The sequence below is a fragment of the Tachypleus tridentatus genome, chromosome 2, assembly GCF_004210375.1.
Source record: "Tachypleus tridentatus isolate NWPU-2018 chromosome 2, ASM421037v1, whole genome shotgun sequence".
NCBI lineage: Eukaryota > Metazoa > Arthropoda > Merostomata > Xiphosura > Limulidae > Tachypleus > Tachypleus tridentatus.
In genome coordinates this window covers 41,634,504-41,647,098 of record NC_134826.1, presented here as the reverse complement: position 1 = coordinate 41,647,098, position 12,595 = coordinate 41,634,504, and the positions used below count along the sequence as shown (strand labels likewise).

At 35.5% G+C, this 12,595-nt stretch overlaps 1 protein-coding gene across 4 annotated transcripts in view; it reads right to left on the bottom strand.

The window, feature by feature from the left end:
- The window catches only part of LOC143241864 (patj homolog), a 234,461-nt gene that overhangs the window by 165,991 nt on the left and 55,875 nt on the right, over nucleotides 1-12,595 (bottom strand). For all 4 annotated transcript variants that reach the window (XM_076485174.1, XM_076485150.1, XM_076485164.1 and 1 more), the window contains one exon: nucleotides 7,985-8,326. In XM_076485174.1, the coding sequence (XP_076341289.1) occupies nucleotides 7,985-8,326 (342 nt within the window). The remainder of the gene's footprint in view (nucleotides 1-7,984; nucleotides 8,327-12,595) is intronic.

Here is a 12,595-nt window from a genome sequence, read left to right as displayed (position 1 = left end):
TTTACAGTATTTAGTGTTTATTTTCAAACGAAAGTGGCTGTGCACTTAAAGATTTGAAATAACACAAAAGGACTGTCCAAGATCACCTGTTATTATGAACAACGGCAGTTGTTTAGTGAATGCAGAAAGGAGCGTCGTTGACAAGGAAAACGAAAACCTCAATGGAAATAAGTATGTTGCTCCTTTGTGTATACACAATCTGTGACGATCTTTGTAATGCTAGGACAAATGAAATTAGATGTACCAACAAGATGAGAAGACCTCTTCATGCAATGGTTACAGTACCACAGAAGATGATCACAGAATCATATGGTGCGACAATTAATCCAGTCCTAGATCATCTGCAGAAAGTGATAAAGATATGCACTTTAATGTCCTTCCATTTGCTAAAGTAACTGGTAATATATTCTATTTGTGAACCAAGATGGGAGCATTTTCATATAATTTAATTGTTGTATTTTTTAAGGAAACGAACGCACCACTTGAACCTTTAAAGTACAATAAATGAACTGTCTGGAGGCGTTTTAAAATATAATTTGAACATTACAAGAAATGTTTATTGTGTTTCCAAATATTTTCGTTGGGTTAAGTGTGTTATCACGTATCCTTAAAGCAATACGAGTTGAACAAGACTTGTATAAAGTAGTGAAATATTCATTGTAAGAAAAACCTTTTAACATTCATGTAAACAATGCAAGTCGCGTATATCATAATCACTCAAGTAGTTAATTCTTTTCGTGAATTAAAAAAATACATTTTCTACAAAAAGGTGCATATGTCATTTTCATATCGCCCCACACATACACACACACATAATATACATACTTTTATATGTAAGTAAATGAAGAGAAATAAGAGGCCATAAACTGAGGAGAATATTTTGACTTTTCATTTATTTAAAATCAGTTAAATTCCAAATGAACAATAAGCGTATGAAACAAAGATCTACCTGTTATCACTTCAACAAATCAAAACGTTCAGGTTTATTAGTAGTAGCAAATAACACTATATACACTAGTATATGTACTAGTTGTACTTCCGCAGGTTCTCTGAAACTGTTCTGTTTCAAGAGTAGATAAAATCAAAGTTAAGGGTAAGAAATATTTCTATTTCTTACTTTTTGAGATTCGTATATCATTCTGTGTTGTAGCCTACTGTGTGAATAATTCTTCTTGTGATTCATGACATGCGCACGTTTTACTTACGCCATGACAGTGCAAATGGCAACCTTAAGCGTCAACTATGACTGACTGACATATAACATACTATTGTATAATTGTGCGAGAGGTTAAAACCAGCGACCTCTTCAGACAGTCTTCACTCCCTTTCGGGAAAAAGAACTTCACGTTACTTATTAAGAAAAAAATTAAAATGGTTATATATACACCGCAAAAATACAACTACGAGATATCCTTTTTTTATAATCTAGTAATGATGAGTAAGAGACACTTTTATTAATTATGTCAACAGGACTTCTGAGTTCACTGTCATGTAAAACAAGTATCAGATGATCTGTGATCAATTATGTGGTCTGATTCAGTAAAGTAAAGAAATTATAATTTGTTCTCAGTTAGTAGCCTGAACGACAAACGGTATGCATAGAATGATCGAAAGTCATATCGAAACACTCCAGAACTCAAATGAAGAAATCTGGCTTCTTACAAGATGCAGATCAAAATAAAATAGGTTGACTGGAAGTTATTCAAAGAGAATGTATCATTGTACTGGGGCTACTAACCTCATGAAATATGATAAGCAGGGTGTGAGCTCGTTTTACAATATAGATTCGGTTCAACCACAGACCTCAGCTTCCCAAATGAAACTGACAATATGGAATCGCTTCAACCAGGAACCTCAGCTTCCCGAGCGAAACTGAGAATGTTGGTTCGTTTCAACTGGAGAGCCTCATCTCTTTAAAAGAAATGTGAACACGCTTCAACTAGAGGCCTCCAATTTTCATTAGAAAACAGCAATATGGAACCGCTTCAGCCAAGCGCCCAAGCTTTCCATATTGACATTTAAGTGTTAATACGTAGCGCTATAAATATCAAACAGTATATAAAGAAGGGGACCCAGCATATTAATGTTACCATATGTAGTTGCAGTTGACCAGAACTTTCTTCTAACGAATATTAACACACGCCTCCATCGTGTTCACATTCCCGAAAGAAAATATCCGGCGAATGTATTGGCCAACACTCTAATCAGGTTTGAATCAAATCGAGCATGTATGAAATGCTTTGGGAAGACGCTTGTTAACACGTGATTCACCTTCAACCAATATTGATGAGTTCAAAGGAGCTGCCATAGAATCACTAAAAGCATGCTACATCGAGCCCTATTTCCGCTAGTGTTCCAGGTGATTAAAAACGCCTTAGTAGCAAACGTTTTCAGATACTTTATTGGGCTGCAAGATCTATGGCGCCAAATAAGCATCTTAAGGCACAGCCTCCAATAACAGCCATTTGATAATCAGATCACGAGACACCTGTTTTGCATAAAAATTTGATCTGGAGTTCAAATTGATATTATTTAATATTGATGCTCCTGGTCTGTTGTAACTAGAACATACAGTTTTGAATATAGTCAGCTTTATTATTTCTCGACTAGCTTGAGCAACATAATTGAAATCTAAATTGAACATAATCGCGAGGGACGAAGAAACCCATCGGATGATACAAAGATTATAATAGGTAAATAACATTCGTCAGTTAGTTATCTTCACTATTACTATTGGTTGTAACATCAGCCAATGACGCCTCACGAGCATAAGATACATAGGTTATGCCTATATTGATTAGCTAAGTAAAGAATGAGAATAGACATTTTATATGTATCTCAAAGTAATCATATGATTGCAGAAATTTAAATTAAACTTTACAGTGTAATAGCCAATATAACTAAAAGAAATTCAGAAATGATATACCAACTGTTACAAAGTACAAAAACATACACGACACGTAAGTATTTTCAAACAGCATTTATATAATGTTCCAATGGGCATCACATAGTTCCAATGGATAACTCATCACATTACTAAAGAAACTGTAATTATACCCTCCCCCCAAGTTGAACTAGCTTTAACTATATTTAATCTTTCTCTTTTTTTAAGTTCTTATTCGCTTTTCTCCCTCTAATTTTTCGGGGGATAGGGGTGGAAGATTATTCTTTATTTCTGATCAGTTTTTTTTGTTTCAGTTTCGCGGAAAGCTACACGAGGACTATCTGTGCTTGCCGTTCCCTAATTTAAACTGAAGGGAAAGCAACTAGTCAGCACTACCCGCTGCCAATTCTTGAACTACTCTTTTTTATCAACGAATAGTAGGATTGACCGTACTTATAACGCTCCCACGGCTGAAAGGGCGAGCACATTTGGTGGGACGAAGATTCGCTCCTGTGACCCTCAGATTGCGAGTCGAGCGCTCTAACCATCTGGTCATGCTGGGCCACTTCTTGACCAAACAAATCACGTTAAACTACACACGTCAGAATCACGTGATGTAATTAGAATCTACTAGAGTAACATAGATGTTTAACTGATATAGGCTATCTTATTTTTACACTACACGATTATAGAATCGAATGTAACATTAAATGTATGAAAAGACGTAAACCGCCTTTCTGGATTAAAGTTACGCCTTACAAAATTTTAACATTATATTTTTACAGAGAACAATTAAAACATATAATTACTCTACAATATATTTAAAATATCTGAAACACAGTACCCTATAGTATGTCTCCGATTCTAATGTATATACATATGCTTGTGTGTGCGCCTCGCATTAAAACATATCAAACAATCTCAAACGTTTTGTAGTTAAAGTCTTAAAATGAAAATTCATTTAAAAACAATAAACTCTGTGTTTACTCTCTAAATGAACATGTCATTGTTCATACGGGAGAATACAAAACATTCTATATTTAGGTATTATCTAACATTACAATCTCAAAGCGTTAGAAAATGCATAGTTAAAGCGTAAAAAATATCTTGGCATAATGCCAACTATTTCGATAGCTATAACATGTATTATTTGAGTGTATTATTTAATAAACAACAAGTTGTACCACGTGTTATTCCAACATAGTTTTTGGACTATTTCTAGCACGATTATATGAACCGTGAGTTTAACCTCCAAACATACTAGAATTAAACATATGAAAATAATGAAATTCACCAAATTCCTTACACTATAAAATCATTGGTAAAAATAAAACAACAGTAAGTAAGAGACGTTCATGGAATTTATCAGTAAGTTAACATAAACGATAGGATTTCTTTTATAGTATAATGTTATATGGAATATTAGAATCTACACGATGTTCAGCCCCATTTCACTATAAATTTAAAGACAGAAAATGAGCGTTATAATAGGGAAAAAAACTAAATAATAAAACAAGACGGAAAATAAATAAAAATTACCTCACGGATACCGTAATAGGTTTCGTACATTAATGTGATAAGGTGGAATTGCATTTCCTCAATTGGATCTAAAGGTACCTAAGAAACCCAAAAGCTAGATTAAACATCAAAACCAAATCACAGAAATATCTAAGTGTGGATTTACCAATGTTCACCTAATTAAATATGCCAATTCCATACCAGTTTTAAAATGATTTTTTTAATGTTTTCCAACTTATATGCGTGCAATTTATCTTCGCGGTAAACTACTGGCCTTCATTTTAGCACTTGGATAAGTTTCTGTTCGTTCATGTCTTAAAACATACGTTGTGTTGAAATGAAATTATCTGCCTTTAAGTTGTTAACATAGTTGTTAACTTGTTTGTTTTACGAATTTCGCGCAAAGCTACACGAGAGCTATCTGCGCTAGCCGCCCCTAATTTAGCAGTGTAAGGGAAGGTAACTAGTCATCACCACCCACCGCCCACTCCTGGGCTACTCTTTTACTAACGAATAGTGGGATTGACCGTTACATTATAACGCCCCCAGGGCTGAAAGGGCGAGCATGTTTGGTGCGACCGGGATTCCAACCAGCGACCCTCGGATTACGATCGAACGTCTTAACCACCTGGCCATGCCGGGCCCGCCTCTAAACTCGTAAATAGGTTGCTGATAAGAATAACCTCGTTCCCGAAAACCCGGTATGTACAGGATGGAAAATCAGTCAGTGTTGCTGTGTTAACAAACCAAAAGAACTTCGTAATACGACTCGAATACGACAAATAAAAATGTTCCTGAAACTTATATCCAAACCATAAATATCCTTTTATGAGTTGGATATAATATATAGCGTTTATAAAAAATATATAAAGTTGCTTCAAAAATGCTTTAATTACAACATTCGTGACTCGGAAACAAGAGTCCCTCTTCTCCTCTGTTTTTAAACACAAAAGCGTGAATACGATTCCTTCTTTATTTTTAAATCGTACAAACACTTAAATCTAATGAAGAATCATATGAAATAATTCGAAATAGCTAGTTTATTAGATTTATTTATTAGATTAACAGTGAGTTCTTGCTCTCGCTAAGGCCTTTCACGAATTTGTATTAACAATATTTTTTATGTATGTCATTACATCACTGGACGTAACGTTTTGGTACAAATTATACAGAACAGTACGGTTAATAGATAGCTGGACAGACCTGAAACGTTCGCTCGAAACGAAGAAGAAAGTTACAAGATAAAACACGAATACCAGGAGAGCTCATAACGTTGGAATGATGGGCATTTTCTTATTATCATCCTAGCTAGGCTGATACAAGCTGATATTCCTTAAAATGTGTACAACGTTGATGGTGGTTGTTTGAAGTGGATGTTCCGTTACTTAATAGGAGCTATTGAAAAATATGGGTATTAGTCCTAGAAATTATGTCAGTACACACTCTGCTGTAAAATAATTAGATAAAATATTGTAGCTATATTAACATTTACAGAATTAAGTGATAAGTATGCATTTATAATCAACTGTTTCCGAGTTGTTTACAAGGTTTTAATACACCGCCATCTGTGAATTAACTCCCATACTAAAGTAACACGCTACTACAACAATATACAAGATTTAATTACGTTGATTTAGTTAAATAGCAAAAAAAAAACACTTTAAAAGTTGTTTGGATTAATTCAATCATTTTCGAAATGTTTATAATCCAAAAACGTCCATTTTAGGTATATTCCAAGACTAGTTTGATTCGTATTTAGATGTATAGCTTACATGGATACAAAGATTGATAACTAGAAACCAAAATGTTTTTCGTGATGACCTCAACTTGAACGTTTCGTTCAGGTTAAACTGTATATCTGAGATAGAAAGTTAATGTTGTGTCGTGTGTAAAGGACAGGTAGCAAATAACATCTCACAATATCGCGACTTGCGATCGCACCCGTACGCACAAACGACCCCTGTAAGTTATTCTACACGATTGTGAGAGCGGAACGTACAGAGTTATATTTGGTTTGTTATGAATTTCGTGCAAAGCTACACAAGGGTTAACTGCGCTAGCTATCTCTAAATTAGCAGCTACAGATCAGGGAAAAGGCAGCTAGTCATCACCACCCACCGCCAACTGTTGGGCTGCTCTTTTAACAACGAATAGTGGTATTGAGCATTCTTACGATTGAAAGAGCGAACATGTTCAGTGACCGAGATTCGAACCCACGACCCTCTGATGGCAAGTCGAGCGCCCTTCGACGTAAGTTGTTGAGCTTATCCTTTGGAGAAGATGAAGTAACTTTTATTTTTATAACGCGATAACAAATCAACATGAAAATAAAAACACGACCAAAAATGAAGGGGAAAAATCAAACACTGAACATTAGATTTGTTTCTTTACACGTAATAAGATTTAGCAACGTCGTGAAAAACAAGAAATTCACAAATGTACAACAATCAAATTGTTGCTCATTTCCATATTTAAACCCAATTACTCTGATACTTCAAAAAAACCTCTACCTTCTAAACCAGTGTTTCTCAACCACCAGTCAGCAGTTCGATACCAAAACCATCTGCTGCCCCCCACCCTTCCATTCACATTGGCAAAGCAGTATGTCTGCGGGCTTACAGCGCTAAAAACTAGTTTTCGATATCAGTGGTGGACAAAGCACAGATATACCATTCTGAAGTTTTGTGCTTAATTATAAACAAACACAACTACCCTACCAGTTCGTGGGATTTCACAAAAACAAGCAAACCCAAACTGTCACAACATCCATATGTAACTCAAATCGTAAATGCATTTTAGAGTCCGCGACAGTTTACAGAGACATCGAGCAAGCCTATGGTATCGAACAGTTAACCTACTACCACCTCCCTCCACATCAACTGATTACCACAGAGACAGTTACACTATAATGTCTTCTGTTTAACTTATTCTTCCTCTGTCACTTGTGATAACTGAAAAGCATGTTGTGTTTGGTCAATCCAGTTGATGATGTCTTGAAAATGTTGAGACAATCAAAACACCTCAAAAATTAAATTTTGTATAATTTTCTCCCCCAATGCCAGTCTTTCATCTGGTGGGTTGGAGTGCATGAGTTCAAAATAATACTTGAAAGTAAGATATGTTCACCAAATACCAAATATGTGCGACTTTTAATCATCTAATACAATAGTTAGCACCTTATATGAGCGTTAGTTCTTTAAAAAATATTTTAGGGACAAGTTCTTCTAAATCCTGCTACCACTCAGCTTCTAAGGGAACAGCGTGATCATTGTCCTGCTCTTGTGCTTTCTAAAGTTGACATTCTGTCACTCAGCTTCATTGGCCGATATCTATTTTTTTACATGAGGTTCCTTTTCCTTTATAATTAAAATTTCTGTCAGAGCAAAGACTTAATATCTGTAATGTAAATAATCGATTAACCGCAAGTAAGATAAATCCACAGTTTTTAAATACTTATAACTGCTAAACATCTACTTGTGTTGTATATATTTTGAAACCTTTTCTTGCAATACAAATTCTATTTCCCAAAAACTCTCGTAAAAAGCTAGCTTCATGCAAACATTTCTTCAAATGATTACTTACCTGAAAATCGATCGATGTCTGATCTAAATATCCAGCTGGGCTGTCAGTGTCATCATCGCTATTGAGTATTTCATCTTTTACAAAGCAAATTTTAGGTTTATAAAGCATGGTCAAGTGGCGATCGATCTCGTCTGGATCGGCAAGAATACGGGTGGGAACAATCGGAGCATTATTTGGAAGGTTGTCGTTATCTGCTGCAGGGGGCTCAACAGGTCTAGCTACAATAAAACGAACCTGGTTCCCACACTGCCTTAGCACAGCAGCTACTTGTTCGGAACCCATTCCTCTCAAATTTAGGTCTCCTATTTGTAAAATATGGTCTCCACTCCGAAGTCGCCCATCCTGTATAAAAATAACAATAATAACGCTCGTACAAAACGTTCAGATAACGTTTGAAATATTTTTGCTAGAAATTATTATTATTGTTAGAAACACATATCATTTTTATTTATGGATCCATTTATCAAGAGGTCATTTTATACCTTAGTCTGGTGTGGATTAATACTCAGTGTTGGACTACGGATCTAAGGATCCCAGTTTCGCATCCCGTTGCTTCTAAAAGAAAAAATCGCATTCTGAACTTTGGAGCCATGTGAGCGTTATAAGAGTTGCAGTCAAATACTTCTTTTTAATTAGAGTTGACAGTAGGTTATGATTATTAGTGGCTTTCTCTCTTGGCTATCAGTTGCCACTTAGAGGTGGCTAGCGCAAATAGCCCTCGTGTAGGTGTAGGTTTATGCAAATATCCAATAAAAAAACCTTTTTACTCTCAATTAAAAATGTGTATATTTTGAAACGTCTTAATAACAACTCCTGTTAACGCGATCGATGTCTCCGGACAAAAGTAAACCCTTGTTTTTACGTCCTTGTTACAGTAGAATACGCGTGCACCTGAAGGTAAAGTCACCTTTACTGTCAATCAACCTAGGAATGAACGCTTATAATGGTCACAATTTTACTTTGAGTAAGGACAAAAATCTTTGTCATGCACAAGTTGCTTGTTAAACACGTTTACGAAAGCATACCAAGGTGAAGTGAGATAAGTAACTGGAAACATGGCCAACAACTTTTTTCAATAAAGAAACTTTCAAATGTAACTCACCCAAATTAGATAGTCATCAAAAACTAATACCATGAAATTAAAAGTATCTAAAGAATGAGCGACATAAGAATGCAATATAAGCAAAGTTCATAATATGTTACAGAACTCGATACCAACAACAACAAAAAACTACACTGTTAGGAAAAGCACCACTGTATTGATCAAAAGTCTCATTGTTATAACCTTGTAAAACATTCACGACGCCATATTCCTCCTTTAAGTTTTCACTTTCTATTTTTCTCGTTTAAACAAAAAAGAAAAAAAATGATTATATGTTACTCATGTTGTTGATTGTTTATATATAAATATAGTGCTATAAACTCAGAGTTATTGCTGAAGCAGAGGGGAGTGAACAAAGTCTCGGATTTTTTTTCAACGAATGAGACGGGTGTGATTCATGCTTTCACTGGGAGTGAAGGTTATTTTCATTTTAAATGTGTTTTCAGTTTCCTTTTCTTACTCCATTGTTGCCACTGTGAATCAAGAGGTTTTTGGGTGAGTTATTGTCTTCAAGACAAGTAAGGTTCGTCAATCCATTGGGGAAACAAAGGACTTTTTTTTTTTTCGAGGAAGGCATTATGTATCACACTGCAGTCACCATGGGTTAGGGGAGATTCGGGTTTAATTATTTTTTAAAATATAATACAAGAATGGTTCTCTATTCCACAGATATTACTATGGGTCAACGTAGATTTAAGTTTGTTTATTTTTTTAAGGAATAAAACAGGCATGGTTCATTATTCCACTGAAGACATCATGAACCAGGCAGGTTCAAGTTTCGACATTATCAACATGTGTGGTATTTCATGAAAATCGAGCACAATCGAAAGACTTCTTCAGTCTTCAGGTAGAAATGTTTGATTAGAAATTGATAGATGTCTATGAAGGAGAAAGTTTTGTCATTTCTTCACTGAAAGTTCTGCATTCCATGTTGACTGTCCAGAGAGAGAAAATTTGTTTACAATGCAAAATAAGCTTATCAAACATTCATATATATCAAATGGACGAACAAATTTCAACATTATGTACCTTCTTCATATATTTAAATAGTCAAACCAATTTTTTTACAAGTTTGACATCAAACAGTTCCTACAACAAGTGAAACGTGCATTCTTCCATTACATTATTACACATAACCTTTATACACACACGCAAAATTATCTGTAAATAATGTCACATAAACATACATTTAAAACAGATGATGTATTAAAATAATGATTTGTTTTCCACAACAAGCAAATTCAAACCGCTAATGATAAAATGTTGGATGGATAATTTCACACTTTTATTGAAACAAAGAAACGGTTAACAACTAACAAGGGACATAATAAAAGTCTAAGTATTGTAAACACACAGATTTGTTTGTTTGTTTTTGAATTTCGCACAAAGCTACTCGAGGGCTATCTGTGCTAGCCGTCCCTAATTTAGCAGTGTAAGACGAGAGGGAAGGCAGCTAGTCATCACCACCCACCGCCAACTCTTGGGCTACTCTTTTACCAACGAATAGTGGGATTGACCGTCACATTATAACGCCCCCACGGCTGAAAGGGCGAGCATGTTTGGCGCAATGGGGATGCAAACCCGCGACCCTCAGATTACGAGTCGCAAGCCTTAACACGCTTGGCCATGCCGGGCCTAAACAGACAGATACTTTTCATTCTTTTATTAAAACAGCCACACTAGTTCCTGTAAGTTTGGGGGCCCGGCATGGCCAGGTGGATTAAGGAGACACGCAACATTATATGAAGGGCTTTTAATGTTAATTTGAACAAACTCCAATCATGGTGGGCGTAGCCCTATGTAGAATCGAAACAGGTCAGAATTTACAGGCTGAAACCAATAACAGTGTTGCAAGCTACATTTTCATTGTTTTAATTTTGACCTCTGATAGAGGGAATTCGTCATTGTGATAAGTCAAAGTCCACAAAGTTCATGGAAATTAAAAATCGATGAAGCTTTCTGAACTAAGTAGAAATAAAAGCACAATATATACACACACACACATATACAAGTAATGGAATATTAATATTCAACAGTCAATTTTTTGTTTGTTTGCTTGTTTGAAATCTACACAATTAGTTATCTCTGCTCTGTCCACGACGAGTATCGAAACCCAGTTTTTAGCTTTGTGAGTCCACATACGTACCGCTGTGTCACTGGAGGACCTCAACAGTCAAGTAAAATAAAACAAAATCGAAAGGAAGGACTGCGTTAAAAACAACAAATCCAAACCTTCGACTATTAGTATCTTTTAATAAACAAAAATAAGTCTAAAAATAAGAAACGCTGCACAAATCAAAAGGATTCCTAGAGCAGGGCTATAATGTAGGATATCAAATATGTAAAGTGTTTCTATTTTCACAAGCTCTCGAATGGAGAGCTACAGGGAAGCCACTTTCTCTCTCTCTTTTGTTTTTCACCACAAACAGCCTTTCTTGTATTATGTTGGGAAGAGCACTAATGTAGCAGCTGTACTTTGAGAAATAAAAAAAGGTTCAGAACCAAAATAAGTACACTTACTTGAGATGTAACACATACACATTACATCATACACAGCAAAATGCTGAAGCGCTAACTTCAACTAAATTGTAGTCCAAGTAAACAGTGTTACAAGATATTGTGAGTGTTGCGAACTTTGTGACATCAAGAGCTCTGAAGAGTAGGCTGTTGTCCTTTCTTTGTGGAAATATGGAGTCCACATATAACAAGCTCCTGTTGTTTAAAAGAGTACAGTAAGGTATGCAATCGCATTGACCAGCTGAAAGAGGAACGCCATATTTTTGGTTAACTTGCAACCTCACACTAGCAATGAATTTTATGGATGAAAAATTGCATCTAGTACTTGCAACCTGGATGATATATTCAATATTCTTAATAACATTTACTTGTCACTGCAAGGTCAAAACAGCAATGTTTTTCAACTGAGTTACAAAGTGTCTACATTTCGCAAAAAAAACTTGTGTCGTAGAAAAATCCAGTTAGAAAATGGAAGCTGTGAAATGTTTCTTTCAGTCAGTGAATTCTTCGAATAAAGTGAGTCAACTCATACCTTAACTCGTGACGTTGTTTATAATTGTCTCGAAAATTTTTTATATCAGTTCGCAGATCAATTCCAAGAATCTTCGAGAGATCATGACTGAATTCAAAATCAATTTGCTAGCAGCCTAACGCTAAGAGTTTAAAGAAAAAAATTACTCTCATAGGACTATCCAGTAGTAAAACCCGTTAGGTAGAAATCAGATCAAAATCTTTTGAGAATTTCTGGATACTGGTTCTCAAAGAATATTCTGATCTGTCAAGTAAAACAATGAACATCGCTTGACATTGCCTTTCACGTCAACATACCCACGAGTCAGCACTTTCTGCTCTGAGAGCAATCAAAACAAAACATCGAACTCGTTTGTAGAAAAGGGAATCTCTGACTTGCTGTGTTCACAGTTTAGCCAAAAACGGAACTCGCCTTATCCGAAGTTCAAGCTGATCCTTCACACTAAATTGGTTAGTGAGCT